This window comes from Malaclemys terrapin, chromosome 1 (assembly GCF_027887155.1).
Source record: "Malaclemys terrapin pileata isolate rMalTer1 chromosome 1, rMalTer1.hap1, whole genome shotgun sequence".
NCBI lineage: Eukaryota > Metazoa > Chordata > Testudines > Emydidae > Malaclemys > Malaclemys terrapin.
Window position 1 is genome coordinate 349,827,261 of NC_071505.1, and position 17,622 is coordinate 349,844,882.

Here is a 17,622-nt window from a genome sequence, read left to right on the forward strand (position 1 = left end):
GGTGGAAGAGGTGGATGAGGCTTTTTTTAAGCAACTAACAAAATCATCCAAAGCCCAAGATTTGGTGGTGATGGGGGACTTCAACTATCCGGATATATGTTGGGAAAATAACACAGCGGGGCACAGACTATCCAACAAATTCTTGGACTGCATTGCAGTCAACTTTTTATTTCAGAAGGTTGAAAAAGCTACTAGGGGGGAAGCTGGTCTAGACTTGATTTTAACAAATAGAGAGGAACTCGTTGAGAATTTGAAAGTAGAAGGCAGCCTGGGTGAAAGTGATCATGAAATCATAGAGTTTGCAATTATAAGGAAGGGTAGAAGGGAGAACAGCAGAATAGAGACAATGGATTTCAGGAAGGCAGATTTGGTAAGCTCAGAGAGCTGATAGGTAAGGTCCATGGGAATGAAGACTGAGGGGAAAAACAACTGAGGAGAGTTGGCAATTTTCCCAAGGGACACTATTAAGGGCCCAAAAGAAAGCTATTCCGCTGGTTAGGAAAGATAGAAAATGTGGCAAAAGACCACCTTGGCTTAACCACGAGATCTTGCACGATCTAAAAAATAAAAAGGAGTCATATAAAAAATGGAAACTAGGACAGAATACAAAGGATGAATATAGGCAAAAAACACAGGAATGCAGGGGCAAAATTAGAAAGGCAAGGGCACAAAATGAGCTCAAACTAGCTACAGGAATAAAAGGAAACAAGAAGACTTTTTATCAATACATTAGAAGCAAGAGGAAGACCAAAGACAGGGTAGGCCCACTGCTTAGTGAAGAGGGAGAAACAGTATCAGGAAACTTGGAAATGGCAGAGATGCTTAATTACTTCTTTGTTTCGGTCTTCGCCGAGAAGTCTGAAGGAATGCCTAACATAGTGAATGCTAATGGGAAGGGGGTAGGTTTAGCAGATAAAATAAAAAAAGAACAAGTTAAAAATCACTTAGAAAAGTTAGATGCCTGCAAGTCACCAGGGCCTGATGAAATGCATCCTAGAATACTCCAGGAGCTAATAAAGGAGGTACATGAGCCTCTAGCTATTATCTTTGGAAAATCATGGGAAACGGGAGAGATTCCAGAAGACTGGAAGAGGGCAAATATAGTGCCTATCTATAAAAAGGGAGATAAAAACAACCCAGGAAACTACAGACCAGTTAGTTTAACTTCTGTGCCAGGGAAGATAATGGAGCAAGTAATTATCGAAATCATCTGCAAACACTTGGAAGGTGGTAAGCTGACAGGGAACCACCAGCATGGATTTGTGAAGAACAAATCATGTCAAACCAACCTGATACCTTTCTTTGATAGGATAACGAGTCTTGTGGATAAGGGTGAAGCTGTGGATGTGGTATACCTAGACTTTAGTAAGGCATTTGATATGGTCTCGCATTATATTGTTATCGATAAACTAGGAAAATACAATTTAGATGGGGCTACTATAAGGTGGATGCATAACTGGCTGGATAACCGTACTCAGAGAGTTGTTATTAATGGTTCCCAATCCTGCTGGAAAGGCATAACGAGTGGGGTACTGCAGGGGTCTGTTTTGGGACCGGCTCTTTTCAATATCTTCATCAACGGCTTAGATATTGGCATAGAAAGTACGCTTATTAAGTTTGCGGATGATACCAAACTGGGAGGGATTGCAACTGCTTTGGAGGACAGGGTCATAATTCAAAATGATCTTTACAAATTGGAGAAATGGTCTGAGTTAAACAGGGTGAAGTTTAACAAAGACAAATGCAAAGTGCTCCACTTAGGAAGAAAAAAATCAGTTTCACACATACAGAATGGGAAGACACACCGCATTTTAAAAAAGATGTGGAGAAATTGGAGTGGATCCAGAGAAGAGCAACAATAATGATTAAAGGTCTTGAGAACATGACCTATGAAGGAAGGCTGAAACAATTGGGTTTGTTTAGTTTGGAAAAGAGAAGACTGAGAGGGGACATGATAGCAGTTTTCAGCAAGGAGCGGGTCTCCACCCACAAGAGAAAGTCTCTTTAAACCCCTGGGAGACCCCTCCATTTTGTTTTCAGCTGGCTAAAGAGAGAGCCTCTCCACCCCCCAGGATACTTGAAAGAAACTGGAATAAAGGAGAGTGTGCAAGGGGTGTGAGTGATTGCTGGACCCAGTCTAAAAGGAGATTAGTCTGTTAAAGGGAGAATTCTGGAACTGGTGAGGATTTTATTTGTATTCAGTTTGATTAGACTTAGATTTGCACATTTTATTTTATTTTGCTTGGTGACTTACTTTGGTTTGTCTGTTACTACTTGGAACCACTTAAGTACTGCTTTCTGTATTTAATAAAATCACTTTTTACTTATTAATTAACCCAGAGTATGTATTAATACATGGGGGAGCAAACAGCTGTGCATATCGATCTATCAGTGTCAGAGAGGGCAAACAATTTATGAGTTTAACCTGCATACGTTTTATACAGGGCAAAACGGATTTATTTGGGTTTAGACCCCATTGGAAGTTGGGCATCTGAGTGTTAAAGTCAGGAACACTTCTGTTAGCTGCTTTAAGGTAAACCTGCAGCTATGGGGCAAGTAATTCTGACCCTGGATCCGTGTTGGAACAGACGGGAGTGTCTGGCTCAGCAAGACAGGGTGCTTGGGTCCCGAGCTGGCAGGAAAAGCAGGGGTAGAGGTAGCCTTGGCGCATCGGGTGGCCGCTTCCAGGGGGTTTCTGTGATCCAACCCGTCACAGTTTCCTCTCAGCGTATTCATGGTTTCTAAAACATTTTTCTTCAGACAAAATGCCTTTTCTGTGTGGCACTGGGATTCCCAGTGCAGTGCTGTACTCTTATTGGTAGAGAACAGTAGCAGGAGGTCTTGGAGGGGGTCACAAGACCCTCTTCTGGGCAGGTCACCCCTCCCTGGAACTCCCCCCAGTTGGTCAAATCTGCTCTACGGGAGGTCTTCTGTGGCAGAAACCCATCCTGATTGGTAGAGAGTGGTGGTAGGAGCTCTCAGTGGGGTCACATGACCCACTTCTTGACTGATCACCCCACCCCAGAATACCCCATGATTGATCAAATCTTCTCCTGGGGTGGTCCTACAGGGGCAAAACCCATCCTGCTTGGTAGAGGGTAGTAGCAGGTGTTCTTAGAGGGAGTCACACAACCCTCTCCTGGCCTGGTCTCTCCTCCCTGGAACACCCCTGATTGGTCAAATCTCCTCTTGGGGCAGATCTACCGGGGGTAACACCCATCCAGATTGGTAGAGGGCTGTGGGAAGAGTTCTTAGAATGGTCACATGACACCTTTTGGTTCCATTCATGAGTCCATTTTGATTCTGGAAGTAATATTCCCCAGGGGGTGGATCTTAGTGTGACAGGTGTGTGGGGCCTGATGGTGTCAGGGGGTGGGGCTTACATTTGATTGATTGATGGTAGGCCCCTTATAATTTCTGGGAATTTTAATGCTGGATCTTGCATCTTGTATCAAGGCTTGTTTTAAATTACAGAAAGCTTTTTCTTGTTTAGGCCCCCACTCCCATTCTACTTTCTTGTTTAGTAAATGTCACAAGGCTCCAGTTAGAGTGGCAAAATTCCAGATGTCTTTCTTTGAATAGTTAAACCCTCCTAACATTACCCTCAACACAAGAGAATCCTTTGGCCTTGGTAAATTCATGAATGGTTTCAAGTTTTGTTGACCCACCTGAATTCCCTGTTTCCCTAGGGTCAACCCCAAATAACTCACTCTCCTCTGCACTAGTTGGGCTTTCTTTTTATTAGCCTTGAAACCTATTTCCTGGATCTGTCTCAACACTTTTTTAGTCCGCTCAGTCACCTCCTCTTCTGTGTCCCCCCACACTAATATGTCATGTACATATGAGGTGACATTCTTCTGATCATCTTCGGATAATTCATCCAGCATTTACACCACATGTTGATGTGTAATAGCCAAAGTGCAGTGTAGGTCCTGGGCAATTTGTTTAAACAAGTACTGATGTCTCTTAAAAGTAAATGCAAAGTGGGCCCAAGAATTGGGATGCAATGGGATGACAAAAAAACAATTTGCCAAATCTATGACAGAGAACCATTTAGGAGCCCCCTGTATTCTTGCCATCGCTTGAGGTAGATCTGCTGCTACTGGTGCCATTTTATTAAGTAATTATTAATTAATTGGTGCCAATTTATTAATTGTTCTAAAATCCATTGTCAGTCTCCAATCTCCTGAGGCTTTTAATGCAGGCCAAATTGGGCTATTGTATACAGAATTCCCCTTTTCAATCATTCTCTCTTGTTTTCATGATTCAATTATTGTCTCAGTTCCTGCCTTTGCTCGCACAGGATATTGATATTGTCTCTGTGGTGGCACTTTGTCCCCCACAATTTTAACTCTTGTTTTTATTTTACCCCATTTTGCTTTATTATTAATTCATACATCGGGAAACTCCATCACCCACACATCCTGTTGATCCAGTGTCATCTCCTCCACTGCTTCTGCAGCACATATTCTTGGAATGTACCCTGCAGTAGGGCACTTTCTATCCAGCTGGGCACATGATGATTACATGTTCTGTTCATTCCCAATGAAGCACCTGGCATTGGCCACTATTGGAGGACAGGAGACTGGGCTAGATGGACCATTCCTCTGACCAAGGATGGCCGTTCTGATAAAGAGAAAAATTTGAGGGGTTCCCTTGTCAGAAGTTTTCCTTACCCCTCTAGAACAAATGCAGATAGTAGATGAACAACTAGTACTGTAAAAGCAGCAAAGAGTCCTGTGGCACCTTATAGACTAACAGATGTATTGGAGCATGAGCTTTCGTGGGTGAATACTCACTTCGTTGGATGCATGTAGTGGAAATTTCCAGAGGCAGATATAAATATGCAAGCAAGAGAGAGTAAAGCTAGAGATAACGAGATTAGTTCAATCAGGGGGGATGAGGCCCTCTTCTAGCAGTTGAGATGTGAACACCAAGGGAGGAGAAACTGCTTTTGTAGTTGGCTAGCCATTCACACTCTCTGTTTAATCCTGAGTTGATTGTGTCAAATTTGCAGATGAACTGAAGCTCAGCAGTTTGTCTTTGAAGTCTGGTCCTGAAGTTTTTTTGCTGCAGGATGGCTACCTTTAAATCTGCTATTGTGTGTCCAGGGAGATTGAAGTGTTCTCCTACAGGTTTTTGTTTATTGCCCTTCCTAATATCTGATTTGTGTCCATTTATCCTTTTATGTAGGAACAGTACAGATTTGCGGATTACATAGCGGAGGGGCATTGCTGGCACATGATGGCATATATAACATTGGTGGACATGCAGGTGAATGAACCGGTGATGGTGTGGCTGATCTGGTTAGGTCCGGTGATGGTGTCGCTGGTGTAGATATGTGGGCAGAGTTGGCGTCAAGGTTTGTTGCATGGTTTGGTTCCTGAGTTAGGGTTACTGTGATATATTTACTGGTGAGAATATGCTTCAGGTTGGCGGGTTGTCTGTGGGCGAGGACTGGCCTGCCACCCACGGCCTGTGAAAGTGAGGGATTGTTGTCCTGGATGGGTTGTCGATCACTGATGATGCATTGGAGAGGTTTTAGCTGGGGACTGTATGTGATGGCCAGTGGAGTTCTGTTGGTTTCTTTCTTGGGCTTGTCTTGTAGTAGGAGGCTTCTGGGTACACGTCTGGCTCTGTTGATCTGTTTCCTTATTTCCTCGTGCCAATATCATAGTTTTGAGAATGCTTGGTGAAGATTGTGTAGGTGTTGGTCTCTGTCTGAGTGGTGGTAGCAGATGCGGTTGTACCTCAGTGCTTAGCTGTAGACAATGGATCGTGTATTGTGTCCGGGATGGCAGCTGGAAGTATGAAAGTAGGTATAGCTGTCGGTGGGTTTTTGGTTTAGGGTGGTGTTAATGTGACCATCACTTATTTGCACCGTGATGTCTAGGAAGTGGACCTCCCGTGTAGATTGGTCCAGGCTGAGGTTGATGGTGGGGTGGAAGCTGTTGAAATCGTGATGGAATTTTTCCAGAGTCTCCTTCCCAGGGGTCCAGATGACGAAGATGTCATCAAGTAGCATAGGTAGAGAAGGGGCGTGAGAGGGCAAGAACTGAGGAAGCGTTGTTCCAGGTCAGCCATAAAAATGTTGGCATATTGTGGGGCCATGCAGGATACTGTTCCTGACAGCTTGTATTCCATCTGTGTGTGGGATGTTTGTGTAGAGAGCCTCTACATCCATGGTGGCTAGGATGGTGTTTTCTGGAAGGTCACCAATGCATTGTAGTTTTCTCAGGAAATCAGTGGTATCACGGAGATAGCTGGGAGTGCTGGTGGCGTAGGGTCTGAGTAGAGTCTACATGTCCAGATAGTCCTTCAATGAGAGTGCCAATGCCAGAGATGATGGGGCCTCCAGGATTTCCATTTTGTGGATCTTGGGTAGTAGATAGAATAACCCCAGTCGGTGCTCTATGGGTATGTTGATTTCTTCCTGTGTTAGTGTAGGGTGTGTTCTGAGTAGATGGTGCAGTTTCTTACTGTATTCCTCAGTGGGATCTGAGGGAAGTGGCCTGTAGAATTTGGTATTGGAGAGTTGTCTGGCAGCCTCCTTTTGGTAGTCAGACCTGTTCATGAGGACAACACCACCTCCTTTATCAGCCTCTTTGATGATAATGTCAGGGTGGTTTCTGAGAGTGTGGATGGCATTGCGTTCTGCACGACTGAGGTTATGAGGCAAGCGATGTTGTTAGTACTAGTGGGAACTGCCAGATATATATATATATATATACACTTTAGACCTCACAAAGGGATACTAGCAAACACCTTTGATGCCAGAATCCTAAGAGAAGAAAGCCTTTTCCAGGGTCTTCAGCCTGCAACAATTCAGCATCAGGTCATTTGGCCTCCACAGGGTGTCAGTGAATTTCAGAGGCTAATGGACTACATATTACAAATGCATGGTCAGTATGCAGCGGAACGCTGCTACGATCAATTGAAAATGTTTTTTGGTCCCATATCTCATGGCTGCATTCCCACACACAGTGCAGAGGGCATTACTCTATGCACAGAAAAGACAGCCAGAATCAGTTGCTAGTCTGAACAGTCTGCAAGACTCAGTTTGCTCTGATATTCTGAGCCCCTGGTATCAGCAAATCATTTCTTCACTCCCACGGGACGCTCTGAGGCTGAAGTTCTCCAGGGTCTATTTTCTGCTCTTCCCAGTGCTCATGGTGGCAAGGGAATTGGCTGGGATTCCTGCCAGCTTGAGAGTCTGCAGAGACTTTACAGGGGATTCATAAAGGTCGCTGTCCAGCAAGCCAAGATTCAGACATGTGAGATTCATACACTTATTCTCAGGGCTCTGCCTTCCTGTCACTGTAAGGAGATTTTCTCTCTCTGCTGAGCAGGATTTTGGTGAGTTGCCTGTTTCTGCATTAAAGTTAGTGCTCAGGGTTCATGTTATCCTTTGATACCAGACTCCTAGGAGAAGAAAGCCTTTTTCATGCCCTTCGGCTTGAACCAATTCAAGATCACATCATTTGGCCTCCACAGGGTGGCAGTGACTTTTCAGAGGCTAGTGGACTGGATATTACAACTGCCTTGGCAGTATGCGGCGGTTCACTGCCACAATCAGTTGAATTGTTTTTTGGTCACATATCTTGTGGCAGCATTTCCACACATAGTGCAGATGACTGTACTTTACACACAGAAAAGACAGTCATCCTTCACTGCTAGGCTGAACAGTCTGCAAGACTCATTTTGCCATGACAATCTGAGTCCCTGCTATTGATTAATTATTTCTTCACTCCAGGGGAAGGATCTCAAGATGTAGTTCTCTAGTGTGTATTTTATGTCTTTCTGCTGCTCACAGAGCTTAGGGAATTGTCCAGGAGTCCTGCCAACCTCAGAGTCCGTAGGGATTGTACAGTGGAATCATAAAGGCTGCCCAGTGAGGGGAATGCTAGACATGTGAGATTCATAAGCAGATTCTCAGGGCTCTGCATTCCTGTCGCGGTAAGGAGTCTCCTTCTCTCTGCTGAATGGGATTTCGGTGAGTTGCTTGTTCCTGCATTAAAGTCAGTACTAAGGGCTCAGGAAGAATTCCTGGGGTCATGTCAAGAACCATCTGGGCAGAAATTCAGCAGGACAGCGACTTTAGTATTGACAGAAACACCCAGGGATTTACCTGGTAAAATTGGAACTACAAATGTATTGAAAATAGTTTAGACAAATCTTTGTTTTTAAGATCAGTTCCTTGTCTCTTACTGTGTTCTTCTATCTGTCTCAGTAGCTTCCTTTTTTGGGGTAGTGTGGTTTTTCCTCTGGTTCGCACAAGTTTCCCAATTCAGAAACTTCACATCTCTGTTTGGTAGAATAACAAAAGCCTCTGCAGTGTGTATCTGTGTTACCAGAGATTTCACCACAAGAATGGGTGACACACTGGCCAGATTCTGCTCTCACATTCTGCCTTCACTGGGTCACTCCAGAATGACACTGACTCATAGACTCATAGACTCATAGACTTTAAGGTCAGAAGGGACCATTATGATCATCTGGTCTGACCCCCTGCATGCTGCAGGCCATAAAACCGTCCCTACCTCTTCCCTGGACTCTGCTGTTGAAGTCCCCAATCCTGTTTTTAGTGACTTCAATCGGCAGAGACCCTCCTGCTAGCGATCCCTGCCCCATGCTGCGGAGGAAAGCGAAAAACCTCCAGAGGCTCAGCCAATCTGCCCTGGAGGAAAATTCCTTCCCGACCCCAAATATGGCGATCAGTAAGACCCCGAGCATATAGGCAAGAGTTTCCAACCTGACCCCTGTTAGCCATTTTACTATTTACCTACCATTGCTTGGTTTTCCTTGACCACTATGTTTTACCATTAAACCATTCCCTCCATAAACTTATCTAACTTAATCTTAAAACCAGACAGGTCCGTCGCCCCCACCGTTTCCCTCGGAAGGCCGTTCCAATATTTCACCCCTCTGACGGTCAGAAACCTTCGTCTAATTTCAAGCCTGAACTTCCCCACGGCCAGTTTATATCCATTCGTTCTCGTATCCACATTAGTACTAAGCTGGAATAATTCCTCTCCCTCCCTTGTATTAATCCCTCTAATATATTTAAATCAGGGCTCACGTCTTTTGAAATCCTAATCTTTCATGCCCGGTCCCAAACGCCACATAAACTGGGTGCTTCTTTCCGACTCTTTCAGCACCATGACAGAATAGCACTGTCTGTAGCAGGACCCGAAGCTGTGATATTCAGAGCTGGGAGACGAAAGTTAGACACTAAGGGTGCCACAGTGGCCCCATTGAGATCACCCTAAATCTACATGTAAGTACTAAAATAAATGGCCTCATTTACACAGCCCATGAGCCTGCAGTGACTTCAATTGGCCTCTAAGGACGGGTGAGCTCGTTTGGTCCAAGGAGAAACTGACAGGAGAGGAGAATTGCTGAAGTCTCAAACTAACAGGTTTAAAGTTTTAGAACAGTTCGGATAACTTTTTTTTCAGGGAGGGAGATGGGTCTGCTCTCTCTGCAGCCCTGCAGCTCTGGGTCTGGAGAGGATGAGAAGCACCAAAAGGCAGTAAACATAAAAATATGTTTCTGGCTTATAGGAAACCAGGCGGTGTTGGAAATCTCTTCGGGGGAGTTCCAGGAATGCACAGTGTGTGTGTGTGTGTGTGTGTGTGTGTGTGTGTGTGTGGTGGTGGTGGTGATGGGGCAGGCGGGGCGTGGAGGGGTGGGGGAAAGGCAGGGATATGCAGTATCCAAATCACAATGGCACAGAGTCCTGAAACTGGGTGAAAAAGGGATTGTCACCCTGTCAAATACACAGACCAAAGCGGTGTAATGAGGCCTCCTGGGACAGGGGGGTGTCTCAGACAGTTTGGTAATGTGGACCACACTGCAGCATATTGTCTCTGACACCATCCCCCATCCAGACCATTCATCCTCCTGTGAGCAACCTCACTACAGCCTTGTGGTAACACCAGCAATTGCCAACATGGAAAAGCAGCCTCAGGAAGGGATGACTGGGTTTCTAACGGGCTGCAATATATTAGAGCTGTGCATTATTTTGAGGAAGAGTTACTCACACTGGCTCCTTTTAGTCTCCACGTTCTCTCTCCCTCCTGCCCGGTCTGTCCCTCTCTCCTTCCCTGCACAGCCTGAGCTGCTGCTGCTGCTGGGGTTCCCTTCACCCACAGCGACAGATCGCAGAAATTCTCAGTGACGGAGAATCTGCCATGACCTTTGGTAAATTGTTCCAATACTTACTGTCACCGTTTAAAATATACGCCATATTTCCATTCAGAATGTCTTAAACTTCATCTTGCAGCCATTGGATCCTGTTACACCTCTGTATGAAAAGCCTATGATTAATTATTTGTTCCCCATGTAGGTACTTACAGACCATTATCAAGTCACCCATTAACCATCTTTGTTCATCTAAATAGATCGACTCCTAGAGTCTATTATAGGAAGGCAGGTTTTCTAAACTTTTACTAATTCTTGTGACTCTTTTCTGAACTCTCTTCAGTGTATCAACATCCATCTTTAACCAGGGACACCAGAACTGGACGCAGGATTCCAGCACGAGTGCCAAATAGAAAGGTAATATAACTTCTCTACAGCTCGTTGAGTTTCCCCTGGTTATCATCCAAGGATCACATTGGTTCTTTTGGCTGCAGGGTAACACTTGGAGCTCATGTTAAGTAATTACCCCTTCATGTCCCCTAATCTTGTTCAGAGTCATTGTGCTTCCCACGAGAGTCCCTCATCATGTTAGCATCACCTACATTCTTTGTTCCTAGATGTAGATATCTACATTCTCATTGCCCTTCCCTGAACCACTCTAGTTCTGCAATGGCAGGTTTGAGAAGGGTTCTCGGTATTCCGGAGAAATCTAAACGAGGGTGAAACATTGAGTGACCAATCTCGTGCCGGTATATTTTCTGTGTGATTCCCCATCCCATGCATGCTGGATCCCAAGGTGTTGCCTAATATCTGGCCATGCTTGCATTATGGGCAGGATTTCTCAGAGCTGTGTGTCATGATTCCCAGGTACCTCTCCTGAGTTCATAGAGTTAAATTAGAACCTTGTATGGTATTTGAAAAAAGAACAGGAGTAGTGGGCTGTAGTCCACGCAATCTTATGCTCTAATAAATTTGTTAGTCTCTAAGGTACCACAAGTACTCCTGTTCTTTTTTGCGGATACAGACTAACACGGCTGCTACTCTGAAACCTAAGGTATTTGAGTAGTTCAAGATTTTCCCTCCAATGGTCAAACACATTGCAGTTATTGACATAGAAATTCATCTGCAATTATGGTGCCCATTCACCTGTCTTGGTAATGTCCCTCTGAGGACTTCTCTGGACTTGGCTTTGCCATGAATAATCGGGTGATATCTGTAAATGTTGACACCTCACTGCTCACCCCCCTTTCTAGATTGGTGATAAGTATAAAATATTTATTGTACTATTTGTTGAAAACCGTGTAACCCCTCGCTATGCTTCTCTTCTTTCACAGGAACCTTGAGTATTTCTAAGCCAGATCACTGCATCGACCACCTCATGGCAACTTTCAACCTCACCCACTTTGACTCTTCAACATTCATCCTAATGGGCATCCCTGGCATGGAAGCTTCCCATGTCTGGATTTCCGTCCCTTTCTCTATGTTCTACATTATCACCCTGTTGGGAAATTTCATGGTTCTGTTTATTGTAGGCAAAGAGCAGACCCTGCACAAGCCGATGTTCCTGCTGCTTTGCATGCTGGCGCTCACAGACATTGGCATGACTAACTCTGTCATGCCAAAGGCACTGTGTATATTTTGGTTCAATTTGAAAGGCATTACTATGGGTGGATGTCTCACCCAGATGTTCTTCCTTCATGTGGGTTCTGTGGCACATTCAGCTGTCCTCGTCACAATGGCCCTTGATCGCTATGTTGCCATATGTAAACCTTTGAGATACGCCTCCATCCTCACCAATGCACGAATAGCTATCCTAGGGTTACTGTGTTTGATGAGAGCTGTTCTTTTCATCCTGCCTCTGCCCCTGCTCCTGAGCAGGCAGCCGTTCTGTAACAACCGCAATATCCCCCACACGTACTGTGACCACATAGCTGTGGCAAAGATATCGTGTGGGGACATCACAGTCAACATTAGGTATGGATTGGTAATGGGGATGCTAGTCATTGGGTTAGACCTGATGCTCATTGCCCTGTCCTATGGTCTGATCATGAGGGCTGTCCTCAGAATCTCCTCTGAGAAATCCCACCGGAAAGCCCTCAGCACTTGCACAGCCCACATCTGTGTGATGCTGACATCTTATACTTCCTATCTCTTCGCTGTTCTGACACAGCGGTTTGGTCAGAGCATCCCTCCCCATGTTCTCATCATCTTTGTCAACCTCTATACCGCCATCCCCCCCATGATCAACCCTATCATTTATGGAGTCAAAACCAAAGAGCTTCGTGAAAAACTGGGCAAATACATCTGCAGAATGTGATTGCCTGGTGCCAGTGACTTTAAACCTGTGTGACAAGAAGCAGAACAGGTATCTCCTTGTTAATCAGGGCTGTTCTGGCCCAGTTTGGCTGAGCTCAGCATTTTTATCACTCCATCACCAAGCACTGCTTTCTCCATTGCCGAGTTCTCTCTCTCTGACCATCACCTGACTTCTTTCAGCATCACCTGTAAACCCCCACACCACACACCCTGTTACTTGGCTTTTCTGTGACTTCCAGATGACCAGAAGATACTGCAGATTTCTGACATTAGGTGGCATTCCATTCGACCCTGTCTGAACAAGGTTCTTGATCTGTTCAATGAACTGAAGCAACACTTTCAGATAGCCAAAGACAAAGAACGAAATCACAATGCTGGAGTTATTTATTATATGTGCAGTGATCTGGTGAACCAAATTTACCTGATTTTTCTACTTCCAATTCTTCAGGAAGTCTGAGGATAAACCAAATGTTTCTGTTGGAAAGTGCTAATATGGAAAAACTGCTGCAGGAATTGAGGACATTCTACCGGAGCTTGTGGATGAACGTTATGGAACAGTTTGTTTTTGAGAAATGGACTACTGTGTTAAACTATGACATCAACTTTGAGTCAAATAACTTACCAATTTTCACGGTTGATTTTGGAACTGCTTTTCAGCTGAAATTTTCAAAATACACACTAACTGTTCCCGTTGTTGAAGATGTCAAAAGTAGGTGTTGAGATTTCATGTTGGAGTTGTGAAACTGGTGAAAGAGGAATTGCCACCAAACATCCAGGTGATTGAATCGCTTGCAGTACTCAAGTTTCAGAGTAACAGCCGTGTTAGTCTGTATCCGCAAAAAGAAGAACAGGAGTACTCAGCCCTTCCTGACATAGATTGGCTGAGACCTCATTTTTGCCACTGTTTTGTGGAGTCCTCAAACAGATAAAGCTGCAGTGGAGAATTTTATCTATGGTTCACTGGCCTCATACTCAGGACAACCAAGTTGAACAGTTTGGGGTTGAATTTCTTGAACCCATGGATGCCACTGAGGACAAAGACTTTTGTGAACTTGGCTCGCTTGCTCTTTCATTGCTGTCACTATCTTTTAGCAATGCTGCAGCTGAGAGATTGTTTTCTCAGATGAACATGATAAAAACAAAACTGTGCAACAAGATATTTTAGAAAATATCCCTCTTCATAGGGCATATATGCAATGACCCAAAATCTATTGTGAACAGTTTACACTCATAAAAGAAATGATTGAACTGATCACTGCTGATATATGACTAACAGCAGATGTATTCTACTTCCCATGAAGACAACGAGGATGAAATATTGCCTTCTAGAGACTAACCGTAAAAAACTAATTCAATACAAAAAATGGACATTGACAACTATCACTGAATGCATTTAGAAATAAAAAATATAATAATCTTATCTTTGTTTTTGAACTACATACATTTTGGGCTCCTTTTGGGCTATTTTTAACACCGCAGTGCTTGGTCATGCACTGATAAGATGTTAGATGTGAGGACCTTCTCAGACTGTGAACTTCCGCAATGCAGAGCTCAGCCAAATTCGGACAGAGCACCCATGATTAACAAGTAGATGTCATTTCTCCCTCTTGTCATACAGGTTTAAAGTCAGTGTCCCACTGCGATTACCTTCTCCTTGTTTATTTCCTTTCCTTCACAACCCTCACCAATCAGCTCTAGTAGAATGTCCACAATTTCTGCAGCAGCTTTCCTGTATTAGCACTATCCAACTGAGACACTTCATTTATCATCGAGGCTTCCTGAAGGATTGAATGTAAAAAAATCAGGTTAATTTTTCTCACTAGATAACTATACGTACAATAAAGAAGTTCAGCATTGTTGTTGCTTTCTTTGTCTTTGTCTGTCAGAAACCATTGCTTCAGTTCATCAAACTGATGATTAACCCTGTTCACACACGGTTTAATGGAAAGCCAACTTTCTTCAGAAAGCTGCAGTATCTTTTGGTGGTCTGGAAGTCAAGGAAAGGCCGAGGGGGTGTGCGGAGGTAGGGTCTGATGGGAGATACTGAAAGAGATCACGTGACGCAGCAATGGAGAGTGCAGTGCTTGGTGATCCAGTGATAACAGGTTAGGTGTGAGTAACTTTTCAGACTGTGAACTTCCGCAATGGTGAGCTCAACTGAACTGGTACAGAACACCCTTGATTAACGAGGAGATAGTCTTTCCCCCTGTCATCACTCAGGTTTATAGTTTTTGTCCCTCGGCAATCACCTTTTGAAGATGTATTTTCCCACTTTGTCATGAAGCTCTTTGGTTTTGACCCCATAAATGATAGGGTTGAGTATGGGGGGGGATGCGGAAATAGAGATTTGACAAGATGATGTGAACATGGGGAGCAATCACCTGACCAAACCGCTGTGTCAGATTGGAGAAGTGGCTTGGACGATAAGCCATCGTCAACACACAGAGGTGTCTGATGTAGGCTGATGTAATAGCCTCTGACGTAGAGGACACAGCTGATGGTCCCATCGAGGAACCCCAAAGTAACCCTGAAAATGCAGATGCCCAAACAGACGTGTATATGGGTGAGTGGAAGTTGGTAATGGAAATTACCTAGATTGGGGGTTCGGTGTATGGTGAGGAATTTTGTTCTGTCAATCTTGAGCAAATCAATTAACCTCAGCAGGTTGTTGAAGACATACACAGGGATGCAGTTAGTTCTCGAAGACGTTAACAGCAAGATAGCCCCTCACGATTACTTTAGGTTACATTTAGGGTAGGTCTACACTACGGGGGGGGGGCAGTCGAGCTAAGATATCCAACTTCAGTCGTAACGGAGGCATCGTCGAGGATTATCCAGCCTTCTGAGTACTATGCCATGCTACTCATCCATGTGGGCACAAATGATACTGCGCAGTGTGACACTGAGCAGATCAAGAGTGACTACAGGGCTCTGGGAGTACGGGTGAAGGAGTTTGGACCGCAGGTGGTATTCTCTTGGATTCTTCCTGTCAAAGGTAGGGGTCCGGGCAGAGATGCATCATGGAGGTGAATGTGAGAAGTATGGAGAATAAGCAGGAAGAACTGGAAGTGCTAATGAATAAATACAACTATGACATTGTTGGCACCACTGAAACTTGGTGGGATAATACACATGATTGGAATGTTGGTGTGGATGGGTACAGCTTGCTCAGGAAGGATAGACAGGGGAAAAAGGGAGGAGGTGTTGCCTTAAATATTAAAAATGTACACACTTGGACTGAGGTAGAGATGGACATAGGAGACGGAAGTGTTGAGAGTCTCTGGATTAGGCTAAAAGGGGTAAAAACAAGGGAGATGCATTAGAAGCAAGAGGAAGACCAAACTTAATAAGCGTACTTTCTATGCCAATATCTAAGTCGTTGATGAAGGTATTGAACAGAGCCGGTCCCAAAACAGACCCCTGCGGTAACCCACTCGTTATGCCTTTCCAGCAGGATTGCGAACCATTAAGAACAACTCTCTGAGTATGGTTATCCAGCCAGTTATGCACCCACCTTATAGTAGCCCCATCTAAATTGTATTTGCCTAGTTTATCTATAAGAATATCATGCGAGACCGTATCAAATGCCTTACTAAAGTCTAGGTATACCACATCCACCGCTTCACCCTTATCCACAAGGCTCGTTATCCTATCAAAGAAAGCTATCAGATTGGTTTGACATGATTTGTTCTTCACAAATCCATGCTGGCTATTCCCTATCACCTTACCACCTTCCAAGTGTTGGCAGATGATTTCCTTAATTACTTGCTCCATTATCTTCCCTGGCACAGAAGTTAAACTAACTGGTCTGTAGTTACCTGGGTTGTTTTTATTTCCCTTTTTATAGATGGGCACTATATTTGCCCTTTTCCAGTCTTCTGGAATCACTCCCGTCTCCCATGACTTTCCAAAGATAATAGCTAGAGGCTCAGATACCTCCTCTATTAGCTCCTTGAGTATTCTAGGATGCATTTCATCAGGCCCGGGTGACTTGCAGGCATCTAACTTTTCTAAGTGATGTTTAACTTGTTCTTTTTTTATTTTATCCGCTAAACCTACCCCCTTCCCATTAGCATTCACTATGTTAGGCATTCCTTCAGACTTCTCGGTGAAGACCGAAACAAAGAAGTCATTAAGCATCTCTGCCATTTCCAAGTTTCCTGTTACTGTTTCTCCCTCTTCACTAAGCAATGGGCCTACCCTGTCTTTGGTCTTCCTCTTGCTTCTAATGTATTGATAAAAAGTCTTCTTGTTTCCTTTTATTCCCGTAGCTAGTTTGAGCTCATTTTGTGCCTTTGCCTTTCTAATCTTGCCCCTGCATTCCTGTGTTGTTTGCCTATATTCATCCTTTGTAATCTGTCCTAGTTTCCATTTTTTATATGACTCCTTTTTATTTTTTAGATCGTGCAAGATCTCGTGGTTAAGCCAAGGTGGTCTTTTGCCACATTTTCTATCTTTCCTAACCAGCGGAATAGCTTTCTTTTGGGCCCTTAATAGTGTCCCTTTGAAAAACTGCCAACTCTCCTCAGTTGTTTTTCCCCTCAGTCTTGATTCCCATGGGACCTTACCTATCAGCTCTCTGAGCTTCCCAAAATCTGCCTTCCTGAAATCCATTGTCTCTATTTTGCTGTTCTCCCTTCTACCCTTCCTTAGAATTGCAAAGTCTATGATTTCATGATCACTTTCACCCAGGCTGCCTTCTACTTTCACATTCTCAACGAGTTCCTCCCTATTTGTTAAAATCAAGTCTAGAACAGCTTCCCCCCTAGTAGCTTTTTCAACCTTCTGAAATAAAAAGTTGTCTCCAATGCAGTCCAAGAATTTGTTGGATAGTCTGTTCCCCGCTGTGTTATTTTCCCAACATATATCCGGATAGTTGAAGTCCCCCATCACCACCAAATCTTGGGCTTTGGATGATTTTGTTAGTTGCTTGAAAAAAGCCTCATCCACCTCTTCCACCTGGTTAGGTGGCCTGTAGTAGACGCCTAGCATGACATCTCCCTTGTTTTTTGCCCCTTTAAGCCTAACCAAGAGACTATCAACACTTCCGTCTCCTATGTCCATCTCTACCTCAGTCCAAGTGTGTACATTTTTAATATATAAGGCAACACCTCCTCCCTTTTTCCCCTGTCTATCCTTCCTGAGCAAGCTGTACCCATCCAC

The 17,622-nt window shown here is 44.1% G+C and overlaps 1 protein-coding gene across 1 annotated transcript; it reads left to right on the forward strand.

Moving 5' to 3' along the window:
- Positions 1-11,521: 11,521 nt before the first annotated feature.
- LOC128830242 (olfactory receptor 52E2-like) lies at positions 11,522-12,460 on the forward strand. Its single transcript, XM_054016029.1, has one exon. The coding sequence runs from the start codon at positions 11,522-11,524 to the stop codon at positions 12,458-12,460; it is 939 nt and encodes a 312-aa protein (XP_053872004.1).
- The last annotated feature ends 5,162 nt before the right edge of the window (positions 12,461-17,622 follow it).

Coding starts and splice junctions, on each gene's coding strand:
- LOC128830242 (XM_054016029.1), top strand. CDS start 11,522: ATGGCAACTTTCAACCTCACCCACTTTGACTCTTCAACATTCATCCTA.